The sequence below is a fragment of the Eubalaena glacialis genome, chromosome 13 (genome assembly GCF_028564815.1).
Source record: "Eubalaena glacialis isolate mEubGla1 chromosome 13, mEubGla1.1.hap2.+ XY, whole genome shotgun sequence".
Taxonomy (NCBI): domain Eukaryota; kingdom Metazoa; phylum Chordata; class Mammalia; order Artiodactyla; family Balaenidae; genus Eubalaena; species Eubalaena glacialis.
In genome coordinates this window covers 78,514,029-78,528,062 of record NC_083728.1, presented here as the reverse complement: position 1 = coordinate 78,528,062, position 14,034 = coordinate 78,514,029, and the positions used below count along the sequence as shown (strand labels likewise).

General features: G+C 48.6%; 1 protein-coding gene across 2 annotated transcripts; it reads right to left on the bottom strand.

The window, feature by feature from the left end:
- Window positions 1–4,241: 4,241 nt before the first annotated feature.
- C13H16orf54 (chromosome 13 C16orf54 homolog) lies at window positions 4,242–6,692 on the bottom strand. Of its 2 annotated transcripts, none has more exons than XM_061209122.1 (2): window positions 6,604–6,692; window positions 4,242–5,974 (listed from the first exon to the last, which is right to left on the bottom strand). In XM_061209122.1, the coding sequence occupies exon 2, from the start codon at window positions 5,972–5,974 to the stop codon at window positions 5,300–5,302; it is 675 nt and encodes a 224-aa protein (XP_061065105.1). In that variant the 5' UTR covers window positions 6,604–6,692; the 3' UTR covers window positions 4,242–5,299. The 2 variants fall into 2 exon arrangements, with proteins under 2 accessions (XP_061065105.1, XP_061065106.1); XM_061209123.1 differs by having other exon boundaries at window positions 6,599–6,671.
- Window positions 6,693–14,034: the final 7,342 nt, after the last annotated feature.

The window sequence follows — 14,034 nt, the reverse complement described above, 5'->3', positions numbered from 1 at the left end:
TATTTATTTATTTAGGCTGCGCCAGGTCTTAGTTGCGGCACGCAGGATCTTCCTTGCGGTATGCGGGCTCATGGTTGCAGCATGCGGACTCTTAGTTGCGGCATGCAGGATCTAGTGTCCCGACCAGGGATCGAACCCAGGCCCCCTGCATTGGGAGTGCGGAATCCTACCCATTGGATCACCAGGAAAATCCCTCAAGTTTGTTTAGAAGAGATCTCCGACCAGTGTTTCCTGAGCCACATGTGGCCCACAGGCTTATTTCATTGGATTTTATAGGTTGATAGATTCATATACATATATATAAAGTGGTCTTAACATTTTGGTTGATTTTACCTAAAAACCAAATTTCTAGCTTCTGCTGGAAAATCAGAAGGATGGACATGATTGGTGGAGCCGAGGGCTAGCTGCCCTTACAGACAGGTGTGAAGTCTTTTCTCACCTCTGTCCCCTGGTCCACATCACTCTTCACCTATATCTCTGACTTGGCCTATTTCTGCATGTGAATTCATGACCCCTGTGGTTGTTTTTTTTTGGGGGGGGGCGTGTTTTAATACTGGGGTAAATACTGACTCTGTAATCAAGGATGACTGTGGAGAGGTTCTGAGATAATCTTTTTTTTTTTTTAATAAGTTTATTTATTTATTTATTTTTGGCTGCGTTGGGTCTTCGTTGCTGTGCGCGAGCTTTCTCTAGTTGTGACGAGCAGGGGCTTCTCTTCATTGCGGTACAGGGGCTTCTCATTGTGGTGGCTTCTCTTGTTGCAGAGCACGGGTGCATGGGCTTCAGTAGTTGTAGCACGCGGGCTCTAGAGCGCAGGCTCAGTAGTTGTGGCGCACGGGCTTAGATGCTCCGCGGCATGTGGGATCTTCCCAGACCAGGGCTCGAACCCATGTCGCCTGCATTGGCAGGCGGATTCTTAACCACTACGCCACCAGGGAAGTCCCTGAAATAATCTTTTAGTTAATCATCTTGTTTTCTCTCCCACTGGTACTATTACTTTAGAATAATGGCAGGATGTCTGTAGGAGGACCATACCTGCCACAGTCAGAGGCAGAGACTTGGGGATCATCAGGGAGGCCAGGAGCTGAAGCTATGGGTGTCAGTGGGATTGCCCAGGAAGACTGTGTCGAGGGAAAGCAAAAGCTGAAGAAGGCAGAGAGCAAAAGAATCAGAGAAGATGGCAGCCAGAGGGAAGGGAAATCATATGTACATGGAGTCACAGAAGCCAAGGGAAGAGAACATGTCAAAAAGGGAATCAGGACTTCCCTGGTGGCCCAGTGGTTAAAACTCTGTGCTTCCACTGCAGGGGCCGTGGGTTCAATCCCTGGTCGGGAACTAAGATCCCACATGCTGCGTGGTGTGGCCAAAAAAAAAAAAAAGAATCAAAACGTCTAATGCCCACAGGAGGCTGAGCGGTATCCTTTGATTAAAATGTGTAGGTCATGATTTGGGGGAAAGCAGTTTCTAGAGAGTGCTGGAAGTGTATAGAAGCCTGTGGCAGGTTGCAGTGTGATGGGAAGACGAGAAAACGTAGACTGCTAGGACAGACAGCTCTTTCCAGAAGTTTGGCTGCAAAGATTTGAACTTGGTTATAGAGGAAATCATCTGTTTTTTGTGATATTTTGAATGGTATAACCTGACAAGCACATCCCTGCTGTGAAACATCTAGAAATGCTACATAAAATCAAGCAAACATCCTTTACAAAGCGCAGCTGGGTTTCAAGAAACTAAGGGGAATCCCTGGAGCCACACACAAAGAGGAAATTGAAAACCAAAGCTAGGGGAGCTCATGGGCAGTTGTAGATCTTAGCAAAATGATGGGTTTGGGTTTTATATCCACCGAGATTTTGGAGGCCTTACCTGGGGCGTTGAAAACTGAGACCCTAATATACAGCTCAGCCCCTTAAAGGGTGACACCCTCAGTGGAAAAGCAGACTAGGAAAAAAAAAAAAGTCTTTCCATCAGCCCATAAAGCACAAAAGAACCTCGTGGGTCTCACCCTGAGATCTAGAGGCAATAGAAAGTCTCCCCTGAGAATTCATAACCAAAGGTGTGCCCTCATTTAAATTTGGTGTTGAAATTTACACTATTTGCATAGTCTCGGAAGCCCAAATAAAATGAACAAGTAATGTGGTCCAGGGTTGGTTATTCCCCTGAAGCATCCTTGGCAGGAGCAAACACAGAAGCTCTCTAGAGAGACACCCTGGAACTAGTCACCTGGCTTCCCACTAAGGCCCTGTTGAAGCTGAGTTCACAGCCCCAACTTAGAAAACATAAGAGGAAGCCATCTGTCACGAAGGAGAGTGAGCAGACACCCTAGAACTTGGAACTCCAGAATTATTGAGTAAAGGACCAGACAGGAGTGTGTATCATTTTATTTTATTTTTTAAATTTTTATAAATTTCTTTAGTTATTTACTTATTTTTGGCTGCATTGGGTCTTTGTTGCTGTGCGCACGCTTTCTCTAGCTATGGCGAGCAGGGGCTGCTCTTCGTTGCGGTGCGTGGGCTTCTTATTGCGGTGGCTTCTCTTGTTGCAGAGCACAGGCTCTAGAGGTGCAGGCTTCAGTAGTTGTGGTTCGTGGGCTCTAGAGCGCAGGCTCAGTAGTTGTGGTGCACAGGCTTCATTGCTCCACGGCATGTGGGATCTTCCCGGACCAGGGATCGAACCCATGTCCCCTGCATTGGCAGGCGGATTCTTAACCACTGCTCCACCAGGGAAGCCCAGGAAGTGCGTTTTAAACGCCAAAAAGCATAAAGGAAGAACTCAACGTGAGAAAGTAATAAGATGGTGTGTTTTTTTGTTTTTAATTTTTGGCCGCACCCCAAGGCATGTGGGATCTTAGTTCCCCAGCCAGGGATTGAACCCACGCCCGCTGCAGTGGAAGCATGGAGTCTTAACCACTGGACCACCAGGGAAGTTCCAGTAAGATGGTGTTCAAAATGAAGAGGAGATGTTTAAAATAAAGAGGAGAAAGGGTAAAACACATGTATCTATGAATCCGTCTACTTATTCATTCATTCCCCTTTCTTTGGGCTCCTGCTGTGTTTTAGATCCTGTTCTGGGTCTGGGGATATAAAGGTGACTTTGGGGACAGCAAGCTGGACTTTGCCTCAGGGAGATCACATTCATCCATGCATGGGTGTAGGTATCCATCTTTCATTTTATTGTATCCTTAGATGTCACAGCTAGAAAAGTCCCAATAGAGCATCTGTTCAACTTTCAACTCTCTTGCTGTAAAGAGAAAGAATGTGAGGCCCAGTAATACAAAAAGTACTTTTCTCCAAGAGTGAGTGATAGAACCAGATTGAGAACTGGGGCCTTGTCCCTGGTGTCCCTTCCCCACCATCCTGCCTCCGCTGAGCCCTTGGCATGCAGGCCTCTAAGCTCTGAGCGTGGTATCTCAGTTCTGTGCCCCTGAGGGACTGTTCATGCTTCCTGGGCAGAGTCCCCACAACCCAGTCCTGTCAGCTGATGGTGACAACGAGAAGTGACATAGTTACCTGGCTTGTGAGTGACAGAGATGGGACAGCAGCCCTGATCTTGCATCAGTTATGTCTTCCTGTCTTATCTCACCTCCCTCCACCCCCACCCCTGCCACTAGAGAGACTGAGATCTCCCTGAGGGCGGGTACCAGGTCTGATTCCTCCCTCCTCAGGGCCTGGCTCAGGGAAGATGCTGGGAACACAGGCTGGATGAGTGCAGCCGGGGGTTGGGGGGGGTTGATGTCCCTCAGCCAGGGGGCTTCTAATCCCCTGGCTGCTCGTCCGACTCCTGGCATCCAAGGGGTGAGAAGGGAGGTCCGGGCCCAGGTGCCCCCTGGCCCTTCTGAGCAGGAAGAGCAGAGTGCTGGCCTTTGCCTGACAGCATTTCCGGGGTGTGGGTGAACTCGGTGGCAGGGGGCGGTTCCTGGCCAGCATTAAGTAGCACAGGATGGCTGCTGCCCATGCAGGGCTCTCATCCATCACAGCACTTCTCGGGGGTGGTCTCAGGGTAGCACTAGTATGTCTAACACTTTCCTAATACTTGCTGAGCCTTTTGACAAAGAAAGAGCAGATCTCTGGCTCAATGCCTCCAGTAGGAAACAATGTCTACTTAGAACTCTATACCTTTGTTTACACTGTATTTATTTCCATGTCTTACCTTCTATTTCTGACAAGTGATACTTGGTTTTCCATTTACAGAAGTGATACAAAACAGATTCCTTGTAAAATGAATTTATTAAGCAAATAGTAAACCAATTTAAAGAAAAATATAAAGTACAGGTGGTAACTGACATGGCAAAATCCTAACATTCAGGACTGAGGTTTGAGAAGTCAGAGCCCAGGGAATGGAAACTCCTTCGCCTCCCCCCAACACCTGGCTCTGCGCCCAGAGGGGAGGTCGGCTGATACAGATATTGGGGCTCCATTTTTGTCGGGTGGAGTATCATAGGTAAGCCTGTCTTGGGGCAACTGTGTCTCTCTGGGCCACTCCAGGAAGCTGGGAGGGAAGACGGCCAGGGGCCACGTTCTGGGAGCTGCCCTGCCCCGGGACAATGTTCCTTTCCACACTGGATCAAACTCAGATCTCCTTGGCTTGGGCTTCCCTCACCGTGGAAGGGTAAGATCCAGAGGGCTGAGATGCGGCGGCCTCAAGAGGACACGCTGCCCGCTGGCCTTTTGCGACTCTGGGTCCCAGCTGCAGGCAAGAGAGGGCCTCTTGTTGCGAGGTGGGGGTCAAAGCCACAGTTTGTATGTAATAAGATGCTCTTTTGCCTGATCTTGACCTCTCTGTATGTGTTTTTCTGGAGGGATGATGTGGCTCTGGGAAGCTGAATTCCTGTCATCTCCTGCTAGCACGGCTGACACTTGTCATCATCACACTCTGTTCTTCAGCATCCCTGGGACCCTCACTCCAATGTCGGCATCTTAGGTACACACTGAAGGAGGGTGGAAGCCGCTGCGTTGATGCTATTTCCTGTCTGTCTGGTACCTTGAGTTCTTAATCTGGAATGTGATCTTGGCAGTTTCTGGCCCAGAGTTGGCCCCAACTCCAGTTCTCTAAGCCACCGCCCCAGGCAGCTAAGCAAAGGCACCTCTGAGCTTGCCCCACAGCACAGGCTCTGTCCACACCCAGGTTGTCCAGGCCCAGATCCAGGGGAACCAAAATCCAGAAGTAAAAGGACTGGGAGGGGCATTCTTTCCCGGGGCCTCAGGTGTCAGCTCAGGTTCTCAGGAGCCTCAGGGTCTTAGGATCCCTCTGAGGTTGGGCCTCTCCCAGGGGTCTCTGGGAGGCCAGTCCTCCAGGCCCTGGGGATTCAGAAACCTACGCTGGTCCGGGCTTCACGCCTCCAGAAAGCTGAGATCTGCTCCAGGGTGACTCGAGGCTGGAGGCCCCACTCAGGATCAGGGCTTCCTGGCCGCAGCCTCCGGGCCTGGGGGCTCCCTGGATATGCACTGGCCTCTGGCCTCTGTTCAGGCTCAGCCCAGCTCACCAGGCCTGGGGTGTGGGGCCTCTCCTCCCAGACCTGGGGCCTCCAGAAGGTGCTATGGGTTGGGGCGTTTGGTGGGGTCTGGGGGACCAAGGAGCTGGGAGGGGAGTATGGGGCTGAAGGGGCAGGTGGGGCTGTCACTCGTGCCTCCAAGGAGCCCCCCTGGGTGGGCGGGTCTGGGGCCCGGTCCATCAGCAGGGGGACCGCGGAGCCATACCAATCCTCGGAGCGCTCTCGGGGGGTGCCCGTGGGCTCAATCCACAGCTCTCCTCCCGGGCGCCAGACCAGGGTGGGTGCGCAGATGCTGGGGTCTGGGCGGAGGGAGCGGCGGAACAGGCGTTCGGCCAACACGGCTGTGGTCAGGAGGAAGACAGCAGCCAGGGCAGCCAGGGCCAGCATGATGGGGACACAGGGCCCGCAGGGCAGCGGGGGCCATGAGGAAGCCTCTGATGCAGGGGGCCCCTCCATGTGCCCAGAGGGCTGCTCTGGGGTCGGAGGCATCTGGAGAGACGGGGTCAGGAGAGGAAGCACATGAGACAGGGTTGGCACGATCAGGAGAGAGAGGGGCCAGGGGAGCAGGGCTCAGCAACATCTGGCTGGAGAACAGACCCAGGCAGACAGAGGAGCCCGGAGGACCCAGAAACGGCAGGAAGGAGCCAGAGGGCCAGAGAGACGGGGCCCACCTCGGTCTGCAGCCAGGGGCTCCTGCTCAGAATCCCCAGGCCCTTTCTGGAAGCTGCATTTTCCTCCCAGACTCCAGGGTGCCTCAGACAAAACTGAACTCAAACTCAAAGAACCCAAGGACTTCTCTCCTCCTGTCTCAGCCCGCTCATGTCTTGCTTGGAAGAAGTGCTGGGTGAGGAAATGAGAGCCTCCATCCCAGCTCTGCCCCTGCGTGTGGGCCCCGCTCCCGGCCACCTCGGCGGCGCCCTGGGTGCTCCTTTGCCCTCACAACTCTCCTTGGAGTCGGTCTTGTTCTCTGCAGGCTCCCCTGAGTTTGCTGTTGTGCCAGGTCTCAGGTGCCACCTCTGCACCTGTCCCCGCCTCTCCGGCTTTGCCCAGTCTCTGCCTGCCTCTGGCTGTCCCCCAGGTCCCCCACCTGCAGGGGCATCCTGCATTCCTCACCTCACCTCAGTCAGTCTCTGGGCTCCTGGCTCGCCCTCAGAGCCGCTCTTCCCTGTGCGAGCCAAAGGTGCAGGGCCGCTGCCTCAGATGAGGGCGGAAGGGAGGGCACCACCTGTTGCTGGGCAACTGTGCCCTGGATCTTCCAGCCCCCGCAGAGTGTTTCCAAGGCAACCTCGGGGGATGTGGTCACTGCGGTGGGGAGGCGTTTCCTGGTGAGAGGTGGGGCCGGAATGGGCAGTGGTTCTGTTGAACTAAGTGTCACCCCACAGTCAGGCCCCAGGCCCCAGAACAATTACCCGGAAGCCAAGAGAGAGAGACAGAGCCCATCCAGAGCACCAAGGTGGCTCGCTCTACCTGCTCGCAGGTGGCTGCTGTGTCCCTGCCCTGCCCACTCGGCCCCGCCAAACCCACTCCTGCTATCTGTCCCCACACACCCTTCTGCTTGCCCACCTTCTCCATGCATTTCACAAACATATATCTTCTTGTCCTCAGACCATTTAGCCCCAATTTTGGTTGGGAACTATCTGTGAGGTGAGGCTCAGGTAGCAAAAATGTCAGGCCTCTGGGAAGGATCCAGGCTGAAAAATATGCCGAGGCCTCTCTCCAAGACCACGAACATTTGTCATCTCGGCTCCTTCTCCTGGTGCTGAGTGCTGAGCAGAGCGTCGTCAGCTCCTGGACTGGGAGCCTTTCAGAGACTGTCTAGAATCGACTCACTCACTGACAGGTGGCAGGTAAGCCCTAAATAAGGGAGGTGTTGTGTTCTAAGTCACACACCTCATGTATATAGGAGGATGGGGGGAGCATAGATATAAATTCCTTCTCTGGCAAACAACGGGTACACAACAGAACTCTTCCTACGTATTCAGATTTTGACAGCCATATAATGTGAAAGGCTACAGAAAATATGTTGAAATGTTAGTGTCTTACCATAGAAGGTCACAAAGGCAGCCTGACTCAGATTGCTCTGTCCTTGTGGTTTGGAGGGAAGGGCCAGAAGGAGTACAAAGTGTGGCAGGGGTAGGAGTAGGTGGAAAGGAGAGTCCCAAGGCTCCGGCCTTAATATGCATCACCCACCGAGATTAGAATTTGATGAGATTATAAGCCTTAAAATAAAACCTGAGCTTAATACCACTGAACTGGATATGTACAAGTGGTTAAGATGGTAATTTTTGTGTGATATGTATTCATGACAATAAAAAGTTTTCTTTTTAAAAGAAATTCCAAATAAATAAAACCTGAAAATTGTTATGTATGTTCTCTTGTAATTAGTGTTTCTTTAAAAAAATTAAAGCTCTAGAACAGTAAACATTATTCAAAACCACAGGGCTTCCTTGGTGGCACAGTGGTTAAGAATCCACCTGCCAATGCAGGGGACACGGGTTCCAGCCCTTCCACGGGTCCGGGAAGATCCCACATGCCGCGGAGCAACGAAGCCCGTGCGCCACAACTACTGAGCCTGCGCTCTAGAGCCCGCGAGCCACAACTACTGAGCTCGTGTGCCACAGCTACTGAGCCCGCGCACCTAGAGCCTGTGCTCCGCAACAAGAGAAGCCACCGCAATGACAAAGAGAAGCCCCCACTTGCCACAACTAGAGGAAGCCTGTGCATAGCAACAAAGACCCAATGCAGCCAAAAATAAATAAATTAAATAAACTAAAAAAACAAAAACAAAAACAAACAAACCAGAAAGACCAGGTATGATTTTTTGTTGTTGTTGTTCCTAAGGTATCAAACTGGCTGTTTTGATTCTTAACTGTTTTTCACCACTTACAAAAAGGCTTAAAAAATTTTAACTGGTTCCTCAAGAAATTAAACATAGAATTACCATATGTCCAGCAATTATATGTCTACATATGTGCAAAAGAATTGAAAGCAGAGACACAAACAGATATTTTCACACTAATGTTTATAGCAGAGTTATTCACAAAAGCCGAAAGGTGGAAACAACTCAAATGAACTCAAACGTCCATTGATGGATGAATGGATAAACAAAATGTTTATATTATATATAAATTATTGTTTATATGATACATAACATATTATTCAGGCCTAAAAAGGAAGGAACTTCTGAAACATGCTACAACATGGATGAACCTTGAAAACGTTATGCCAAGTGAAATAAGCCAGACACAAATACTGTAGGATTCCACTCATATGAGGCCCCTGGAGTGGTCAGGCTCCAAGAAACAGAAAGTAGAATGGTGGCTGCCAGGAGCTGGGGGGAGGGGAATGGGGAGTTTGTGTTTAACGGGTCTAGAATTTCAGTTTGAGGACTTCCCTGGCGGTCCAGTAGTTAAGGCTCCTCGCTCCCAATGCAGGGGGCACGGGTTCAATCCCCGGTCGGGGAACTAAGATCCTGCATGCCGCACGGTGCCGCCAAAATATATATATATATAATTTCAGTTTGAGGAGATGAAAAAGTTCTGGAGATGGAGGATGGTGATGGCTGCACAACAATGTGAATGCACTTAATGCTACTGCACGGTACACTTAAAAATTGTTAAAATGGGGGAATTCCCTGGGGGTCCAGTGGTTAGGACTCAGTGCTTCCACTGCAGGGGGCACAGGTTCAATTCCTGGTCGGGGAACTAAGATCCCATAAGCCGTGCAGTATGGCCAAAAAATTAAAAAATAAATAGGTAATAAGACAAAAATTGTTAAAATGGTAAATTTTATGGTATATATATTTTACCACCATGAAAACTTTAAATCACAGTATAGAAAATTGAAACATAAAGAGGAAAATGATTCCTTACAATTTCCTCACTCCCAAATAAACCTGCATTTTTTTTACAGGCTTCTGCAGGGTAGGGAGCAAAACCCAGGTATTCTGATCCCTAGCTTCCTCCCCCTCCACCACTCAAGAATTTCTGAAAAAAGGAATCAGGAAGTTACTCAAGGAGTGTGTGTAAAAGGGAAGTCTCTGGTCAGAAGTCTGGAAAACAGGCCTTTGTGCGGGTGTCTTCTGGTTGACGGGGTGCTCCTGGATCCAAGTGTTCTGGGATGAGCCTGGCCGTGCTTGGAACCAGTAAAACTTTTTTTTTTTTCCTTAAAGCTCTTCCACTTTAATCTCCTTTAGGATTTTCTTTGAACTCCATATGCATGTTATTTCCCCCCACCCTTTATTTTCTCTTTCGGCCCACCTCACGCGGCATGCGGGATCTTTAGTTCCCCAACCAGGAATCAAACCCGTGCCCCCCTGCGGTGGCAGCACGGAGTCTTAACCATTGGACCTCCAGGGAAGTCTTATTTTTATTTTTATTTTTTAATTGAAATACAGTTGGTTTACAATGTTGTGTTGTAGAACTCTGTTTCTCATACACCGTGCAGCTGGCCCATGGGCTGCTGTGTGCAGAGCTCTGCCCTTGGTGCTCTTCCCTCCTCAGTGTATGTGGTGGTTTTAGTTTTTGTTTGTTTGTTTGTTTAAGTATTTGTTTTATTTATTTATTTATGGCTGTGTTGGGTCTTCGTTTCTGTGCGAGGGCTTTCTCTAGTTGCGGCAAGTGGGGGCCACTCTTCATCGCGGTGCGCAGGCCTCTCATTATCGCGGCCTCTCTTGTTGCGGAGCACAGGCTCCAGACGCGCAGGCTCAGTAATTGTGGCTCACGGGCCTAGTTGCTCCGCGGCATGTGGCATCTTCCCAGACCAGGGCTCGAACCCGTGTCCCCTGCACTGGCAGGCAGACTCTCAACCACTGCGCCACCAGGGAAGCCCCCTGGCAGGTGGATTCTTAACCACTGTGCCACCAGAGAAGTCCAAAGCATTCCATATTTTTATGACCAACTCTCTACAAATTCTTATCCATGGAGAAGACAATGCTTAGATCTGCATCACAATCACCCTTGTTTACTGTGTGTTTTCCTGCTCACCTCCCAGAATGGACTCTCCCCACCCTCAACACCCTCTTCTGTCTTTAGCTGAGGGTGGCATTTAAGATGAGGGCTTCGCCCATTTTGGCGAGTTACTCAATTTTTCTGGGTCTCTCCCATGTACACATGTTATTAAACTTTGATTTTCTCCTGTTTAAAAATAAATAAATAAATAACTTGCCCCAGGCACACGCCCTCTGTGTAGTGGTGGCTGGATTCCAACACAGTCTGTGCTCTTCACCAGCACATCACACTATCTCTGTCTTAATGCATTTGCAGAACACATCATGCACGAGTGCAGATGACTGTTTGAACTTCACGTGATGTGTAAAGGAAACCAAATCTGCTCCTATTTTTAGATGAATTCCTCCTGACACAAAGCAAGAATGACTGCTTCCTGGTGGAGTGACTCCCACTTTGATAGCTTATCCAGCATATATGAGCACTGGATATAGCTGATCCTACAACTCACATGGACAAGAATTTCATCCCTTTGAATATTATATTGTCATATGTTCTGGAGAGTGATTATTTTTGTGAGGAGGAGGAAAACAAATTAAAGGAAACGAAGGAAAAATAAACTAAACAAAGGAAAAAAATAAAAAGTTGTAGTTGATAATTCAGTAAGAGGTGTGGAGACTGAAAGCAAAAACAGAGCTTAAAAAAAGTTACCGTGTAATTGTATCTCAATAAAAGGAAATAAAAACCAGATTCCCAAGTGACTTTAACTTTAGTTGTTCAAGCCAACTTACACAAAAATTCTTTTTCAAGTCTTATGATGCATTTGACAAGATCTCCAGGATCTAAACTCAAGCTAAACCATAAGATAAAGTTAACTGCAGATGAAAAAGATATGGCTGCCTACACCATCTTTATCTGAAAGAGACCAAAATGGAAGGCCATGTTTTGTGAAATTCTCAAGGGAGAAGAGAATAAACATTTACCCAGTACTTACCACGTGCCAGGTCTGTCAACAGAGATTGGTTGATCTCCTTATCTCCAATATACAGATGAAGAAGCTGAGGCTCAGTAGGTCATGAAGAGAGTAAGGACTGGACCCAAGCTTTAACCCATGTCTCTTTATAATACAACATTCTGTCCACGAATTCTTGGTACATCGCTATAGGTTTCTGACTTCAAAAATGATTAATATATAATCATTTTGTAATATATACACCTATCAAATCATAATGCTATATACCTGAAACTAATATAATATGTCAATTATATCTCAATTAAAAAAATTATTAACACTGTACACTTATCTACCCGAATCTGGGTCTCCAGAGCCACTCTAGTTACCCTAGATGTGTCCCAATCCACTTCTAGCCTGACAGTTTTGAACAAATAGCATTGGTATATAAAGAAATTGTATTTGAACCTTACCCTTTGAGTTAAAAAACTGCAATTCGTAATAGGAAGTAACATTTCATATTGCGACCCACTACACACAGATAGAGTGTTTAAGTGCACTACTTCAAGAAACAATATTGGGACTTCTCTGGCAGTCCAGTGGTTAGGACTCGGCGCTTCCACTGCCAGGGCCCCAGGTTCGATCCCTGGTCGGAGAACTAAGATTCCGCAAGCTGCAGGGCCAAAAATAAAACCCCAAAAACCCCCAATATTTAACTTTGTTACATGCACTGCTCTTATTTTCTTTTCTATTCCACTTTTAAAATATGCTGATCTTGAGCTGTTAAACTGATTTCATGGCCCACCAATGGGTTAAGATCTACCGTTTGAAAAACACTGTCCTTTAGGGTTTTGGTTGATCTTGAGATATTTTTTTCTTGTTTTATAAATGCAGAAATATAGGCTCTAAAGAATGAGGTGAACTTCCTTAAATTCACAGAGCTAAGAAGTATTGGATGGAGGACCTCAACACAGAATTCTGTGTTTATGCCCAGTATTCTTCTGAATACAGAATTTCTTCAGAGGAAGTGTAAATGAGAAATTGAAGAAAACCCATATGCAACCCTGTGAGAAGAGAGACATAGCTGTGTGAAGAGTCAAAAGAGGAACATTTCATAGGAGTCTCACTGCAGCCGAGGCATTTGACAGTCATTTCTAGGGGACGCCTGCTCTGGGCCAGGTGAGATGCAGGACCTGGGAATTCAGAGGTAGAGACAACACAGTTCCTGCCTTAGCATGGGCTCCCGTTTCAGTGGAGGAGGCTTCCCTGTAAACAGATAAATTACGGTGCAGGGTAATTAGAACCAGACTAGTGATGGAGGAAGCACAGCTGGAGGCCAGAGAAAGGAGCCATGAATTCTGTTCAAAGTGAGGGGCTGGGAAGAGAAGGGAGCTGAGGAGAGCAGGCTTGGTGGTGGGAGCAGGGGGCGGCCAAGGTGGTGGTGTGGTGGTGGTATGGGCCGAATGTCTTGAGGGTAGAAGGCACTGGGTGGGCAGAGGAGGGGAGCATTTTAGGCAGCCATGTAACCGAGCAGGACCCTAGGAGTCTTTCCCAGAATAGACCCCTACCCATGTCCTCCGCCTGCCTTTTGTCTGTAGAAAAACTTTAGTCGAAGAATAAATTTAATCAGAGAAGTGAGAAAATGCAGAAAGAAAGGGAAACGGTCAAGCAAGACAAAATAATAATACTTTAGCCATTAATCATAGTCAAGGACCTTTAGTTCCTCCTCAAGGACTATAGATATTATTCTGACCCACGTCCTTTGAGCTATTTTACAGATACTAAAACTCCCACCAGGTGGAAGAAGTTAACTGTATGCTGTCCACAAGCGCGTAGACCCCAGACCAGTTAGAACCAGAAGGTTGATGATGCTGACTCCCGATTACCTCACCGCCAACCAATCAGAAGAACGTCCACGAGCTGACCACACCCTGCTCCTTGAACACTATAAGACTCCTCACTACCCCCTCCAGGGCGGGACACACAGTCTTGAGGTTGTTAGCCCACTGTGGCCCCCTTTGTCTGGCAAAGCAATAAAAGCTACTCTTTTCTACTTCACCCCAAACTCTGTCTCCTCCTTTCTCTTCGCATTTCTATTTGGCACCGGTGAAGAGGCCGGTTTTCGGGAACAGCTGGAGTAGCAAGACCAAACTGCAGGCCACTGAGGGGCTGGCGGGTGGGGCACGAGGGTCAGGGGGGTAGAACCCCCTTTTGCAACTTAGTGAGGTCACTTCTGCTCTCTAGACTTTATCCATTGGAACAGTGAAGGGTGAGCAGAAAAGCAAGCTCACATTTGTTTTCATGGTAAAACCCTTTGTTCAAATGAAACCTCCATGGAGGCCCAATGTGTAAATGAGAAGGTGGAGGATGTTTTTTTCTTAACAGGAAACAGATCTGCTGTTGTTTGGAACTATATTGTGAAAAATCCTTGATGGGGGGAAGGGGCAGATCCTCACCTGGGGTCTGAACATGCACCAAGACTTGGAGAAGACAGAGCTGCTTTGTCTGAGGGAGGGAGGGCGTCTTGGGCAGTCCAGGAGGGCAGGCGAGAGGGACCCAGCAAAATGGGGGGAGGGTCACTCCACTCTTGCCATGGCCTCCCTTCCCCAGGCTCACCCACCCGCAGTCCATTCTCCACTCTATCAAAATCC